Source organism: Polistes fuscatus, unplaced genomic scaffold (genome assembly GCF_010416935.1).
Source record: "Polistes fuscatus isolate 324 unplaced genomic scaffold, CU_Pfus_HIC Scaffold2, whole genome shotgun sequence".
Lineage (NCBI taxonomy): Eukaryota > Metazoa > Arthropoda > Insecta > Hymenoptera > Vespidae > Polistes > Polistes fuscatus.
In genome coordinates this window covers 6,440,616-6,458,130 of record NW_025113096.1, presented here as the reverse complement: position 1 = coordinate 6,458,130, position 17,515 = coordinate 6,440,616, and the positions used below count along the sequence as shown (strand labels likewise).

General features: G+C 29.4%; 1 protein-coding gene across 2 annotated transcripts; it reads left to right on the top strand.

The window, feature by feature from the left end:
- The first annotated feature begins 97 nt into the window (after positions 1 to 97).
- On the top strand, positions 98 to 7,115 carry LOC122516809. Of its 2 annotated transcripts, none has more exons than XM_043634960.1 (7): positions 98 to 382; positions 1,131 to 1,612; positions 1,733 to 2,198; positions 2,309 to 2,466; positions 2,624 to 2,791; positions 2,890 to 3,166; positions 5,984 to 7,115. In XM_043634960.1, the coding sequence occupies exons 2-7, from the start codon at positions 1,159 to 1,161 to the stop codon at positions 6,009 to 6,011; spliced, it is 1,551 nt and encodes a 516-aa protein (XP_043490895.1). In that variant the 5' UTR covers positions 98 to 382; positions 1,131 to 1,158; the 3' UTR covers positions 6,012 to 7,115. The 2 variants fall into 2 exon arrangements, with proteins under 2 accessions (XP_043490895.1, XP_043490894.1); XM_043634959.1 differs by having other exon boundaries at positions 2,890 to 3,390; positions 5,879 to 7,115.
- Positions 7,116 to 17,515: the final 10,400 nt, after the last annotated feature.

Genomic DNA, 17,515 nt, shown 5'->3' with positions numbered 1-17,515 from the left:
TTCATTTTCAATAACATTCCTAAATTGACCAATGAGGGTGCACGTATGATGCGAACGTCGCATTATATATGGCGTCAAAAAACCGACGCCATCTAACGACTGGCATTCCTGTTTTTTACGTGCGGGTAAAACCACGGCTTTCTGGAGCGCGGAACCCCTTTCCACAATTTTGTTTGCAACATCCAGTGTTTTAAGTGCATTTACTTGTGATCATTGCGATGCCGTGTTTATGGTGAATAAGATGATATACGCAAGAGAGCGTGAACGCGCTACAGAAATGTGTGGGAAGATGAGTTAACCGTGTGTTAAAGCGTGCAGCGGTCAACCTTCCGACAAGTTTAGTACGGGAATCTATCCATATTCAGGACTTGATTGCACCGAGGTAAATACGCTTTTAAGTGAAAAACAATAACAACTACGTAAAGTTAATGGACTTTCTAAAGAATTATTTTCAACTTGGAAACTACCTTCGTGTTTATGTTTACCCCTCTAATTACCCCCCTCCTACTCCTTTACCATATTCCGCCCGCCACCCTGCAATTCTTGCCTTTTCTCTTTCTCTCTCTTTCTCTCTTTCTCTCTTTCTCTTCCTCTTTCTCTTTCTCCTTTCTCTTTCTCTCTATCAATCTTTCTTTTTCACTCTATCTTATTTTTTATTCTTTGCATATTTTTTTTTCTTCTCTATCTTCGTTCGAAAATTATTCTTCTTTTTATTATTATTATTATTGTTATGATCTTTTTCTGATTATTTTCTTTTTATTTTTTTTCTGATTATTATTTTTTTGATATTATTACCAGAGTATATTGTTTTATTTTACGGTAAAACATGTTGAATGATTAAAAACATGTATTTAATTGGTTCGTGTAAAAATCAATCTGTGTCTTTTTTAGATTGAGAGTAATTATTATGTGCAATTATAAGTGTTATGATAAGTCATCATAATTGAATATTGCTATATGACTTTGTTGGATGTTTTAAAAATGATTCCTAATTTTATTAATAGTTTTGATTGATATTTATAGAATTAATGAGTATTTTTTTTCTTCTTAGTTTTTTAGATGTTTATTACGAAGTATATCTCTATTGTTGTAATGTAACGAAAGATATTTTGCGATTTCCTTTTCCAAAGCTTTAGTAGAAGATTCAAGAAGCGGAGAATGAGTGCATCAGCTGTTAAATCATCGATACCTGGAGTAGGGACATCCCCGACTTCGACTACTCATTCCATGCTTCCAATGAATGCTATGGCTCAAAAAGTAGTTCCTGGTGTGGAATCAGGATCTATGAAACCTTTAACCGGAACAGGATTAAGCTATGTTACATTGCAACCACCCAGTCAGCCTCTCAGTTTGGTACAAGATCACAGACCATCAGTTTATCAAACACCACCTTACATAAGTAACAATTCTGAAAAGGAGTCAGAATCGGATAAGCTTATACCAAACGGCATAGAAACTATTAAAGTGGAAACCGAACAAAGCGTACCTGCTTCTGTTAAGCCCAGCGAACCAAACAGGAATAACAACATGAGTCCTGAAAATTCGACCGAAGATGAACAACGAGAAACTCCGACAGAACCAGAAACAATTTCTCATGCCTTAGAATGTTCAGGTTGACTATAATATTATATTATATTTGTTTGTTTTTTTGATTATTATACTTAATATCTTTTATTTATTTTTGATCTTTAACGAAATCTTAACACTATTCTTTCTTCTTTTTCCTTTTTAGCAATGTGTCCCCAGGGACAAAACAAGGTTGAAGAAAAGAAAACTACTGTAAATAATGGCTCTAAAGAAGCTGAAGGTGTACCAGTTAATGCTTCTATACAAACAAAGTTATTGACGCATAAAACCGAAGAAGCACCAGTTAAAACGGAAGTTCAAAAAAATAAACCAACGAATCAGAGTGCAAAATCGAGCGGAGATAGTCCAGCTGTAAATCCATCGTCAAATAATTCTACTAAAGCCGAAACAAAAGTAACGGTTTTGCCGAAAGCTAATAAACGAAAATCTAGAGAATTGAAGGATTTGAAAGGGATATCTTCGATTCCGGACGGAGCAAGTAAACCTAAGAGAAATCGCACCCAAACACAACCTTATCAAAGTCCTTCGCCAGAAATAGCGTTGCTTGTCAAAAGTTTGAACAAGTCTCCTGTGACGAAAGCTGCAGACGACAAGTTAATAGTATTCTATAAGTGAGTAATATTAATTTATACGAAAGTGTTATCAATATTATGCAAACTACGCACTAAATATATATGTAATATTTTTATTTACGTGTCGATATTGTAAATATTACTTTCAGGAATGAATTTCTGGCTGTGAGAAATGCAGAAGGAAGTTTTTACGTTTGTCAAGCGATGCATAATATCTATAAGTCGAGCAGGCGTGTTCGTATACGTTGGTTATCGCAAGATTCGAACAACGGTGAAATTTATTCTCCGGATTTTTACGATGTTACAGGTAATTTCGATTAATAAATTCAATATATTTTAATTAGCTTATATTAAAAACATATCGATCTAGATATTTCGATCGTTTCCATTATTCTATTAAAATTAAATGTAGCAACACCAGAGTATTATGGACGACGAAAGAAAGTTATTCCTTTTTTTTTCAGATTTTGATTGTATATTAACAAACTTAAATTTGAATAAAATTGATAAAAATAAATTTCAATTAACAAAGATAGAGTTATTACGTACAGAGAATATATTAAAAAGAGCGCTCGAGGTGGAATCTGGGGTTTCTGAAAAGCCAAGAGTGACGGAAGAACATCCTGATGGACGTAAGTATTAATGCAAAATTAAAATTAAATTTTTCTTTACCCTCGGCGCACAAAAAAAATGTTCTTAATTTTTTAAATAAATATATTATTATTTCCAGTCGATTTGTCTCTTTACAAAGATGAATCACAATTGAAAAGAAGAAGAGGCTACGGTCCCTACAAGCAAAAACAAAGTCAACGAAAAAAAATGAAACGCTCGGCAAGTTCATCCGAAGATGAAGCGTCGGAGGATGATTCGAAGGATGAAAAGAAATCACCTAAAACGGGACGTTCTAAAAAGGGATCAGTAAACAAAGTGTTGGCGATTGCTAAATCGGTAGCAAAAGGATCTAGCAGAGCGGAAAGGGCATTAAACAGAAGCACCAAATCTGGAAACAGTACAGGTAGCGAGTCTACCGGTGGTACTGCTGCTGCAACTGCAACTGCAACTGCTACTGCAGCGGCTGTACCTGTTAATAGCGCTGCTACGCCAACGACTCCCGTTGATTCAGCTAAAAATAATGGCGCGGATCCGAAAAAGATTGATGCTAAAAAACTGACAAAGCAACAACAACAAAGCAACAACAATACGAGTGGTGTACCAAGGACGAAGCTTCGTGGTAAGTGAGTTCATTGAAATCCGTTAGTTAAGTTTCTGATATTTCTGTAGCCACGAATAAAAATATATATATATATGTATATATACAGGATGTCCTTTAATTGGTGGTACAAGCGAGCAGGGGTGATTCTACGTGAAAAATGAAGTCGAAAGACTTAGAATAAAATTTGTTTATATAAAATTTTGTTTTTGAGAAAAGTAAATTTAGAAATTTGTCGAATACACATGCACTTGACTGAATTTGCAACCCTGGAAACTAAAAGCCTTGTTTGATAAGCATAAGAATAGAACTGATATACAAAATATCATCATACCGACAATGTTTGTAAGCATATTATGAAGCTTAACAATGCTCTCGAAAATATTTGAAAGTAAAATAATGAAGTCTGTCGAGCTGAAACCGAATTAAGTGAAATTCTTCATTTTCGACTTAATTTTTCATATAGAATCAATCCTTCCTCGCTTGTATTACCAATTACATGACACCCTGTATATTTATGTATGTGTATGTATATATTATACGCATATACAGAATAAATCTGTATTACTGGAATCATTCTCGATATCTCTGTTAATATTAACTTTAATGGAAAAGTTTGAAACGTTTGTTATATTACCACGAAGGGGGCCAAACAATGTATTGTTCCAAGATTTTTATTGTTCTTAGTTTGGAAAGAGTTAAAAGGTGTCCTTTACAATTTTAGGCACAATCGCTGCGAAAATATGTATTAAATAATTATTTCCTTAATTATTAGTGATATCCAAAAACACTTTTCTGGATTTTTACATTTCGTATTTAAACTTATACGCGTGTGCGTGTGAATATGTGCGTATGTATGTATGTTGCGTGTGTCCGATTTACCGTCCAAATGGTTGAATAGATTAACTTGAAATTTATATATATATAAAAAAATAAAGTTACTTGCAACGAACATTTATTAATTATTTCGGTTTCATCCGATTTCTGGTATAAAGAATTAAATTTATTTATAAAATATTTTACAGTAAATAGAATTTAATTTAATATAAATAAAAAATTATATGGAAATTATTTTTTTCATTATTTTAAGTGTAATGTTTTAATTATTTCTTTAAATATTAATGTGAAATACATTAATTATGGTTATTTTTTTCCCATTAAAAAATGTTGGTTTAAATGCAACTTCATTTTTTCTTTTATAAAACAAAAGATGTAAATAATACTATAGAAAAACTCAACTATATTTATCAGATTTATTTTGATTTTATTACTGAAATTTATTGACCCTTTATGACGTCATGTAACTTCAAAGTCACATACTCGTATATCTATATTTTTTAAATCTTATTTTACTTTTTTTTTAGTAAAAGTTTTCTGGTTGACTTATATTCTATAAAATAAAGATTAATTCAAAATTATAATATTAAATATGATTCCTTTTTACAAATATTATTTACATCTTTAGTTAGAAAAAAAATGTTTTCTGCTTAAAATATATTTGTATATTTTTCCTTTTTTATATGTATATCAAAATAATCCTTCGGATAATATAATACACGTTTCAGACTTTTTTGTTAATATTAATATTTTTAGGAATATTGAAGTAGTTCCAATAACGTGAACTATCTTGTATATATATACATATATGTGTATGTGTATGTGTTTATACTGGATATTTCATTTTAAATGATACAGTCAAATATTTTCGATTCTATTAATTTCAAGATAAATATTTCAATGTAGCTATATATTGACAGTAAAACGTAATATTTAATAGAGCTTTTTATTTCATATAAATCTTCGTTTTCCAGATATAAAGATACAAGGAAGTCATAACATTTTGTTGAAATAGAAATCAATATTTTAAGTTAAACAAATGTTTTAGAAAATATAAAAAAAAATTCAACGAGCACCTACGACGTACCTCAATTTAAAAACACGGGATTTCTATGAAATATCTTTATAATCAATAGGATCTGAGATACATTTGATCGTATTATTTTAAATAAGATACTCCGCACATATGCAGTGAGTCCCAGGAGTATTCGTGTTTATTTAATTCATGTCGAAAAACGTCAACCAGCGTGATAGAATTGTTTAAATTTATATCGAGAAGATCTAAGTAACGTTATCGTATTCTTTTTTTATTAAATGCAACTGGAAAATATCAATAAAGTTAAACGCGTCGATTTCGACAGAATTGTAATGTACTGTCAGTTGTCGATAATGATCAAATGTAGTAGATTTTTTCAACATGAAATCTGAAGATCGTGATTGTGCTACTTGGGACTCAAATAATTAATATTCATAAAATATGTTTTTGCTTAAAAGAATTGTTCAAACTTACGCAAAGTACAAACAAGCAACATCAATTATTTACAATTGACAATGTTGGAAAGGATGCAAATACTCTTGTGACTCATTGTACATACATATACATTATATTTCGTGAAAAGATGTTTAAGGGATGTTCGGTATGTTCAAAAAAGGATGATGATAAAATCTGTAGGGTCAGCTGAAAACATGCAGCAAGGAAGTAGTACTGCGAGACGTCCCAAACGCGTAGCTGCTTCGGCGAATATTCTGTCAAACGAAGAAACAGCAGCAACAGCAGCAGTACCACGGAAAAAGCCACGTGGTAGAGCGTAAGATTGACATAATCAATTGTTTATCTTATGCCATAATATATTTACAGCCGAGTCTGTATCGTAGGCAATATGTACGTGTGGTGGTACACTCTTTAAAAAAAGAAAGAAAGAAAAAAAAGAAAGAATAAACGAAAAAATAAGTAAACAATTGCAATCAATTTACAATGTAATATATATAGATATATATTATGATCTCAAGGTTCTTGAATGTACCAAATGCTGCGTTATATTATAGTCTAACGATACGGGATCAATGACTTATATTACAATGCGGCAACTCGCATTTCAAAAACTATGTAACAACAACTACAACTACAGCAACAATTCCGAGACTTATGGTAGAGAAAGAGGGAGAGAGGGAAAAAGAGAAAGAGAGAAAAATGATATTGTGATATATATCATGCTAAATTTGTACATATCGTCTACGTCTCAGACTCCTCGGGAAGAGAATAAAGTCACGGATATAGTATGGGGGGGGGGGGAAATGGTACCTTGGTTGAGTAATAACTATCTACAGGGTGTCATATGCTAATGCAGCACTCTTGCAATAGTCTATTTTTGATGTTGTGACTGAACCATACGTGATTCATTTGAGTTTTATTGTACACTTTCCATTGGATATGGTAGCTATGTACAAATATATATGTCTGGGATTTGTATGCATTCTGTAAAACAGATTTATTAAGACAGAGAGGTGAGAAAGATGATGATGGTTAAAACAAAAACAAACAAACAAAATATATAGGGTAAAAAGAAAACAAAAAAAAATTAAAAATAAACAAACAAACAAATTTGCGCGAACGATCTGTGAGCGAAATTTGATCGATCTCTCTTATCTGCTGCTGATCAATAAGATATTTGTTAGAGAAAGAGATAGAAGTACAATATCTGAATATGTAAACGCTGAATTTTAAGAGCTGTTTCTAAAATGGCAAACAGAAAATATGGGCCAGCGCCTATATATAAAAAAAGAAAAAGACAGGCAGATAGAGAGAGAGAGAAAAATATACAGAGAAGAAGTGCCCTGAATTGTAATCCCTTGCCTCATTGTTGAATCCATTGATTCACGAGTGTGAAAAAGAGTCTTATTAACAAAAATATGTAAAAGGTAGCACATTGATCATAGTTTTTTATAGTTTATTTTCAAAACTACATTTATCCAAATGAATTTGCACTGCGATCGATATATAATAATAATAATAATAATAATAATAATAATAATAATAATAATAATAATAATTATAATAATTATAATAATAATAATAATAATAATAATAATAATAATAATAATAACATAGTTAAAGAGAGGGAGAGAGGGAAAAAGGAAAAAAATATTGAGATCGCAAATAAGAACAAACACACGGTGGTGCCACATATGATTTAGCCACATTCAAACGTATTTACACTTTAGAATGAAGAGGATAACACACGTGAAAAAATGGAACGATAATTAAAAAAAAAGAGAGAGAGAGTGTAATACACTTATATTTCCTCTTTTAATAAGTTTCAATTAATTAATTAATTAATTAATTAAAAAAAGGAACACATAAAATGTATAAATAACTTCATTTATGCGTATACATTATTTTGATCAAAGATCGTGGATAACTTGTTGCAACGTGAACGTGTAAACATGTCGCAATTATTACGAAGCATTACAACGTTCCTTGGTAGTGCTCGTTATGAAATAATATTCTTCCTCTTGAATTATTTTTACTTTTACTTTTTATATTAAATCATAATCTTTGTACTCATTGCTTTCAAATTTTATTTTTTTTTAACCTTCAAGTAGATATTTCTTATCACTTTCGATGATTAATCGCGTTCATAAGCCTAGAATTGATATATAATCTCTGAGTTATCTTTAATCTTTCATAGCAATCACTGCCATTATCATGAACGGTGCTCTAGTATTTTAAATAAAATATAATACAAATAAATAAATAAAAGAAATCGTGTGACACGCGTTGACGTTGCAGTGTATATTTACTATATAATAGATAGTTATGATTTACTCTTCACCAAATCTGGATTCTATACTTTTAAACGTAGATGATAGTTTACAATATGTCGAGATGTATTTGTATTAATGAAAAAGTGGATTTACGTCGTGACACACAAACACATTCAAATGGGGATTTATAAAAGAAGACATCAATTTAATGAATTATGTGTAATTAAAAAGAAAGAGCGAGAGTTATTGAGAAAATAAGAAACAAACAAATATATTAATTTTTCTACTTTACGGTATTAAATATATTGGAGATTCACGATGAATTACAAGAACACAACAATGCATTTATTGGACCACGAGATATGAACAATTTCAGTCACATAAAATACGACGTTTGTTTTCGATTATTAATACAAATAATTAATGCTATCGAATATTGTCGTTGAGTTACGGAAAAAATTAAAAGAATGCTGTTATTAAAAAAGTTTGAAGAATTGTATTTCATTGTGTTTATTTGCTAGCCTCGTGGGAATATTTTAAACATTTTGTATAATACGTGCTGTATTAAATTATTCGTTCATAATTCTAAGAGATCGAACGGTTTTATACGTAAAATGGAATCGGCAAAACAAACTAAACACGGACGAAAGACAATAATTTGAATCTGAGAAATATTCGAAATCGATGTGTATACCAATCGTCGATAAAAACGCATCGGTCGATTTCACGTCGGTAAAAAAAGATTCACTTAGCATTTAAACTCACGTTATTGTGTCTTTTCGTATTTTTACATGTATTTCTAATAGCCGATTATTAAAAGCATGTGGTTCTCGATCTGTAAAATTCTAGTAAATATTATTAGCTTAAGAGCTCGTGTCCAGTAGGCAAAACATATTTTATCAAAGTCCAAATTTCGTCCAGTCAATCTCTCATATCTACTATACATTAGAGGGAAACTAATTAAGCTCGGCGGTGATCCATACGGCGTCACTCAGGTAGCAAAGATACAAAATTTAGACCAACTTCAAAAGCATTTTTTTAAGACTGATATTTAGATATTTTATTATTTACTATTATAATTATTCAAAATAAATAATAGTAGACACTTTTGAAGAAAAAATCAAATTTCCGTGTCAGTCACCGGTTACTAATCTGGAAATTTGATATTTTTTCCAAAGGGTCAGCCATAACTTTAGAATCGTCACAATATATTGTCTGCTATTATTATTTTTTAATAATAATAGTAAATAATAAAATATCCAAATATCAGCCTTAAAAAAATGCTTTTGAAATTGGTCTAAATTTTGTACCTTTGCTACCTGAGTGACGTCATAGAAATCGCCGCTGAGCTTAGTTAGTCTCCCTCTAATGTATAGTAGGTATGAGAGATTGACTGGATGAAATTTGGACTTTGATAAAATATGTTTTATCTACTGGCCACACGGGCTTTTAAGCTATATGCATCGTAGACAAGGTACTTGTTTACACGAATTGGAAGCTATTACATAATTTTCAGTCTTGGATCAGCTTTAAAGCACAATCATAATTTATTTTTTTTTAATTACTATGCAAATAAACAGTATTTTATTATCTGGCGTGAGATCAACTGATATGCAATTATCCTATTAAATGGTGTATCAACAATTTTTGTTTTCTCAATAAATTCTAAACAAAATTTCATTTGTTTACATATATGTATATATATATATATAGGGTGTTTCATAAATCAATGATACAAGCAGACATCTGATACGATTATATATATAATAATATTACATTAAGTTATATTTATTACATTTCTACTTGATAATTATGTGCGAGTGTGTGCAATGTGTGTGTAAAGGATAGATATTTCATAATAATAATTCGAAAATGTTCATTCATTGTGAAAATTGTAAATGATAAATGCTACTATTAAATTGTCGATAAAAAACACTAATTATACATACATGTGTATATACGAGCTTGTACTTTGTATATTGCAAGTATTGCGAATGTGACTGTCAGTTTTCGATCGACCAATCGATAATGTTTTCTTGAATAGAATTTCGTTTTTCAAAAAATGTTAAATATTTTGTTTTTTATATACAGATATGAAAGAAAGAAGTTAAATATTGTAAAAAACATTTTTAACCCTTTTTTTACGGTACGACCTCCATATAGATCGGTCGTTCAGACATGAGCCCTTTGCATACAGACAACCCGTATATGAGTCTCTAGTAATGAAAGGGCTAATAATTTATTTTACATTTTTACCATCTAATTCCTGTTTGTATCGCTTAAATTATAGAAACACCCTAAAATGTATGCATAAATGCAAACATTTGACATAATGGTAAATGTTGAACGCACAAGTAAAAAAGGAGAGAAAGTAAAAGAGTATGTGTAAGAGAGAAAGAGAGAGAGAGAGAAAAAAAATTGTTTGGACGAAGAAAGAAAAAAGTATATATAAAAAGAAAGAAATACTTTTTTTTTCTTCGCTCCCATTTTAAATTGAATTGTATATAAGAAAATTAGCTAATCAAAATTATTGATGAAGAAATGAAGACGAGAGAAAAAGTTTAAGAGATAAGAAACGAAAGATTTATTGTTTGTTCTCGTAAAAAAAATACAAAAAAAAAGAAAATAAGCGAACGTGTACACAAAAATTCAGGGTGAAGTCTTGTAAATCGAAAAAGAAACCTTCCTCGAGTTGTCTTGTCTTTCTATATTTGTTTCAACGGTCAAAAACTTCTAAATATCCCCGGAATAGGAAAAAGCTAAGTAAATAAAAATAAAAGAACAGAAAATAAATAAATAGAAAAAATGAAAAAATGAACATCGTTGTTAATATGCGTAAGTAAAAAAAAATGCGATTGCAAATGAACGAATTGAAGCTTCATTCTTGTAAGATTGCTTACGACTTCGTTAACGTTTGATGGAAGGAAGGAAGGAAGGAACGAACGAAGGAACGAAAGAAAAGAAAGGAAAGGAAGTGGAAAAATGAAAAAAAACGAGCAGTAGCACCCCCCCCCCCCCAAGCATATCGACTTTTCTATCGGAAATAGAATACGATATAATTATCATATAAAAAATGATTAATATGAATTTTATTTCGATTCACTTCTAATTGTTTTTATTTTTGTTTACGTTGAGCTGGAAGACAAACAATTAAAAATAGCAATCCTGTCATTAGTCCATCGCACATGCACACACATACGCCCACATAAGCATACACGCGAGAGGACGAAAGATGAAAATAAAACAATTTTAACAAAAAAAGAAAAATATACAAAACATGCTGTATAAAATAATAGTAAAGAATTCTAATACGACTACTGAAGGAATTTGTTTCGTGTTTTCTGGTTATTCTAATAGTTTTTTCGTTTCTTTTCTTTTTTGTGATTTTTATTTATTTATATTATTTTTTATTGTTATTTTTATTACTTAATATTATTATTTTAAACAATTTTCTCTCTCTTTCTCTCTCTTTCTTTCTCTCGCTCCTCTTTTTCTCTCTTCCTTCTCTGCCCATAATCTTGGTTGTACCTGACTTTATCTAATCAACAGATTTTGAGTAAGGTGCAAATACAATTTAAAATATTATTCTTCCTCGTCCCATCGTCGTCTTCTTCTTCTTCTTCATCTTCGTCGCTGCGTTGTCTGCATCGTTTAAGTCGTCTAAGTCGTCGCCATCTTTGTCCGTCACATCGTCACCATCTTTGTATTCAACGTCGTCGTTGTAACAATCTACGGAAGAACTCCCAACGTATACAATATAATAAGTTTTTTAATTGTTCTATTCATCAATACTTTGCTTTATCTTCTTTCTTTTGGGTTTATTTTTAAATATGAAATAAATAAAGAGCCGTTATTCACCGGGCAAATCTTTTCATAAAAAAGCATATTTATAAAACTGGAATTACAAGTTTTTCCTGCCTTTTCTGGGGAATATAATAATAATAATATAATAATAATAATCATTATATATATCATAATAATAATGATTATTATTATTATAATATTATTATTATTATTATAATTATTATAATTATAATTATTATTATAATTATTATTATTATTATTATTATTATTATTATTATTATTATTATTATTATTATTATTATTATTATAATATTATTTACTTACTACTTTCTATTATTATATATTATTGTTCTTGTTATTGTTGTGTGGTAATTTCGGTAGCGATGAGTCATACATTTCTTTTGAAAGGAAGAACTTGTCCGTTAAAGCGAATGATTAATGAGCTTAAACATATATACTATACACACGTACATATGTATGCCAACGCACAAAATGATCTATAACGAGACGCGAACGAGTTTGGTGACGTAATGATTTCTAAAGTAAGATCGTAACAAAAAGATCATCAATTTAATTTTACCAATCACTTCTTGTTCTCTAAATAATAATAATAATAATATTATTATTATTATTTATGATTATAGCTTTTTTTTTTTATTGTTATCGGCCAATAAAATGGCATTGAGAAAATTCGTGCAATGTTAACGCTGTTTGTTTTCTTTTTTTATGATTAGTTTTGAATTCGTAACTGAATAATTACGAACGATCACTTTATATTATGCTATCGATAAAAATCATGTTCGTGCAGGTTTTACTAATGAAGAAATAAACGTACATTAAATAAGGATATACATAAAATAAATAAGTAAATGCATAAAATGTATTTAAAAAAAAAAACAAGTGAAAAATATACAGATGTTTTTTCCGCAAAAATAAAAAGCACGAAAAATAAGGTCGAATACAAATTTTCATGTTGTGTATGTCAATGACTAAACACATTGATTGCGTAGTACACGATCATTTTTCTCTCGTTCGAATAAATTAATATGACTTATTCTTTCTATTACTTAATTAAAAGTAAATTTAAATAATATCTAATCAAGTTCGATGGTTTGTTTATATCTCGTTAAATTAAATGGTGAATTATTCACACGAATTCTATGACACGCATAATTGCTATCCCTGTTTTCATAATTGTAATGACTGTGGTATCGAAATTTTTATCAAACGTTCCGAAAACTAAAGATCGATCTACGTGATACGTTGGGTGTAACATCAAGTGTATCCGATTCTTTTCCCCGCAACAAATTCATAGACGAAGAAAAGTGTGGGAAAATTAAAAAAATTAAATATATATAAATAAATATAACGAGAGCGTTAAATATAAAAACGAATTTTCGAAAGTGTAAAAAGTAACGAAATGGTGTATTTTAAAATAAGTGCTCTTACCGAAATGTTTAACGAAAAAAAAAAACAAAAAGGAAATAAAAGGTAAACAAAATAACAGATAGAGAGTAAAATAAAATTACAGATGGCGCGACGATCGACAAGAAACGCGTGTAGTTTTTAATTAAACAAAGATATCGACAAATTATTGACTCGGTAAAGTATTTAAACAATAAGAAATTGTACCTGATGGCACGCGTTTATCCAACGCTCAAGGACTCGTCCTAATCACATACGTTTTGAGCAAAGATGTGCAAGAATCCAAAAAGGTCAGGAACTTGATGCCCCAGATTTTGTCGGACCCCTAAGGTATTTTTCAACTTGAGAATATGAGGATTCCCGAGAATTTCAAGCTAATTTTTGTTGAATACAACCATAGCTATACAGATTTTTATTTCTGAGTTTTATATCTTCAAATTTTTGAATAATTTTGGGACCCAATTCAATTCCGAAAACAATGCTCGGAACACGACCTGACATTATCTGGTTTCGATAAACCTCTGAATTTTCAGAGACATAAAAAGAAATCTATCGGGAGATTTGTTATTGTCAACTTTATCGAGAAAATATCGCGGCACGTAGCAATGTTTTGATGATAATAGACGATAATAATTTCCGATTATATGTAAAAGAAAAAAAAGAAAAAGTATTACAGAAATAATTCTGAAATCTTTTGGCTTAAATAATTTCATGGTTTATAAAAATGTTTAGACGTATATCCCTGTTCATACTAATCATTATATAATATATCGCATGAAGTTAGTTGCTTAAAAGAAGAAGTGTTGGATTTAAGAATGAGGATTTGTGTTACGACGGTGCGATGATGAGTGTATTTAACACATGTCCAAAATATACATATTATATAATATATAATTGTAATATTATATATATTATAATATAATATATACAAGATGTTCCATAACATTTACTCAGAAATGAACAGGAGCCATAAAAATCAATAGAAAAACTTCGTAAAACGTGTGTCTTATTTAACTGTGTTCCATAGTTCTATCCACTTTTGCGTTTCAATAATCCGTGATAGCTAATATTCATAGAAAGTGCTCAAAATGATCATCCTTAGTTTGGATTTTTAAGCAGTACTTTCTATGAAGACAAATTGCCGCGGATTATTGGGACGCAAAAGTAGCAGTAATTTTGAAATAAAATCAAATAGGTCACATGTTTAGATAAACTTTTTCCATGGTTTTGTATCTCTTGTCCATTCCTGAACTGGGTCCTGAACTCGATTACGAGACATCTTGTATATACATATATATATATTAAAAAATAAATAACAAATAATAGAGGAGGGAGAGAAAAGGAGGAATGCAACAACCAACGATGTAATATAAAAATGTTTTTATAAATATCGATAGAAAAAACGCTACGCAATATAAATATATATATACAAGTGGTTACAAAGGTCAATATAAAATTACACGCCTGGAGAAATACGATATGTTCGTCGTGTTAATCCAGGACGAAAAATGTACAGTAATTATCTGTCGTCGTATTTTAAATTCGAATATAATATTAGTAACTATTAAATTACTATTATTGAATATAATCATAATATTCTTCATTACAATTTCATATAAAAAATATTGTCATGTTTTTTCATTGTTCGGGTGATACGAGAATATATCATGCATCCTTTCGAATGACATAAATTATGCGCAATTTAATATTATAATAACAATAATAACAATAATAACAAAAATAATAATAATAATAATAATAATAATAATAATAATAATAATAATAATAATACTAGCACGAATGTAATATGTTTAATAGATCGAGGATTAAACAATTGGCGGAAGATTCGTTTTAACGAAAAAAAGAAAAAAGTGATTTAAAAAATGGGCAAATACGAAAAAAAAAGAAGGGACGGCGCTGTGTATTTTTTATACAAAATCATTTGAAAAAAAAGAGTTCGAACATTTTTAAAAATTGCACATGAAAAAAACGAATGAAAATCATTGTGTGGTAGTTGTTTAAATAAAGCAGATTACAAGGCACTATTAAAAAATTAATTATCACCATGTTTTCTCATACAATTTAAACCTTTCCTTATTTATATTATTAATAATAATAATAAAATAATAATAATAATAATAATAATAATAATAATCATAAAAGAAAACAAACAATAATTTTTCTTTCTTTCTCTTTTTCATTTTCCTTGTTTTGGTAGACTCGTTTAAAAACTTTGCGTAAAAATAAGACAATTTGTTCAAATATTTTTGAAATAATTTTTATAATTGAGACAAATTACTTTATATCTTTTTATACAAAAAATAATGATAACAAAATCTTTTCAGTTAAAAAGAAAGCTTCAATAATTTTTTCAATAACACTGAAAGGTGCAGATATTTTAAACAGTTTTAAAGCACTTATAATAATAATTTTCTTATCATTAAAAAATTATTTTAATTTCTTCAAATTCATACTGTTCATCAGGTCATTCGATAGCAAAACGCGTATACGATTTTGACTTTAATTTTATTCTAGTTCACTTGAAAACTAATTCACGAAAACTTTTTTACTTCAAAATAAAAGAAATCTTATTTTTATAAATGTATAAAGCGCTGCTTCTACAGAACTTTTCTATGTATATTGTCAAGAATTTTAAAGCATTTTATAATATGTGTATGTAGATATACACACATATATATATATATATGGTATATATATATATACCATAATCAATAAATTTTAATGCTATATAAATATTCTTAACAATAAAATGTAGCGCCTGAGATCTTTTATGTTTTATTTTCATTTCAATTGCATTCCTTAATCTGCGCAGAAAAATACCTAATTTCTTTTCTTTTCTTTTACCTTTCTTAATTTCTTTTCTAAAAGGTAACATTCATTTATTTACACAAAGTCAGTTTATTCGATTATTAATTATTATACAAAGCGTATTCGTTCGATCAATTGTTCATTATTATTATTATTATTATTATTATTTTCAAAGAGTTATAAACACGATTCGATTCGACTCGCGTCCTTGGTATTCTCCTGATTTTTTAGTGCATAAAAAATTAAAAAAAAAATGACAAAAGAAACTAATAGCGCAGTGATTTCATGTTTTCGAATGCATAAGCGTATTTTTGACTTGTATAAAAACAGCAAATGAATTATGTACGCCGATATAGACTTAACATCATGATTGATTTTGAACGTTATAAAATAGGCTCCCGTTTGTCATTATCATTATTAATTGTAGGTAAATTAATAATACTAAACGACGTTTCATTGAAATCTGTAAAAAAAACAGCACCATTTTAAAAATTGGGTCCTTTATCATATACTTGATATTTTTTCAGCTATTCGTTATAATTTAATTTAATTTATTCTAATATAAATTAACTTAACTTAACTTAATGTAATTTAATTTAATTTAATTCAATTCGGACATTGAGTATCGTGAATAATGCATTATAATAATACTCTGTTCGGAGTTAGTTTCGGTATTATTGATCGTTTTAATTAAAATATTTTATTTTTGCACCTTTACACAACCCTCATTCCATTAAACATTTGTTCATTGACGATTTTTACTTCTCGTCGAACATAATTTAACCGTCGGGGGAAAAAAAATATTTTATTTTCCGTCAAAGTCCAACACGACGGTCTAAATTAATTGTTCATTAAGATCTAATTATTTAAAAAATCTCTAGTATGATCAAAGATCATGAGTATCGTACTCAGCAGTCAGAGTCTTCCTCTCTCGGAGAAGAAGAAAAAATAGTGTGTCCTCTACAAAAAGAAAACTATTTTGTAGAAGTAGGAAGAAAATACGGTTATATTTTCGTCCGTAAAAAACTGTCTAGATCGTGAATATTGTTCTTTCTTATTAAAATTCGTTAAATTATGCGTCACCATTTTTTCTTTATCTTGTGTTATTTGACTGAATATAAATAAAGACAAAGTTGAATTAGATGCATTTTTAGAAGATGAATTTGACGTTTCCTTGGTAAAAGATGATCAAACGAGAGCTTCGGCATGATAGTGATGATAATGATGATGAATGTGCTCGTGAACATGTCTCCGACCAGTAGTAGCAGCGACCGCGTTTTGAGAAAATTCACGTTCGAGCCAGCGAACGACTTGGGCCATGGCCCTTGCTTGATCTTGTTCTCTGGTCGCGTGTTTCAATTGATGTTTCTTGCTAGCTTTACCGCACTGCGATTGGGACTGATGAACATATTGTCCCTCCGTTTGCCTCTGAATGTTATGGTTATTTATAATCGAGCTCTGATTGATCTGGTTTTGTTGATTGTTA

Coding starts and splice junctions, on each gene's coding strand:
- LOC122516809 (XM_043634959.1), top strand. CDS start 1,159: ATGAGTGCATCAGCTGTTAAATCATCGATACCTGGAGTAGGGACATCC. Junction 1,613..1,732: donor TCATGCCTTAGAATGTTCAG/GTTGACTATAAT, acceptor TTTCCTTTTTAG/CAATGTGTCCCCAGGGACAA. Junction 2,467..2,623: donor GGATTTTTACGATGTTACAG/GTAATTTCGATT, acceptor TTTTTTTTTCAG/ATTTTGATTGTATATTAACA.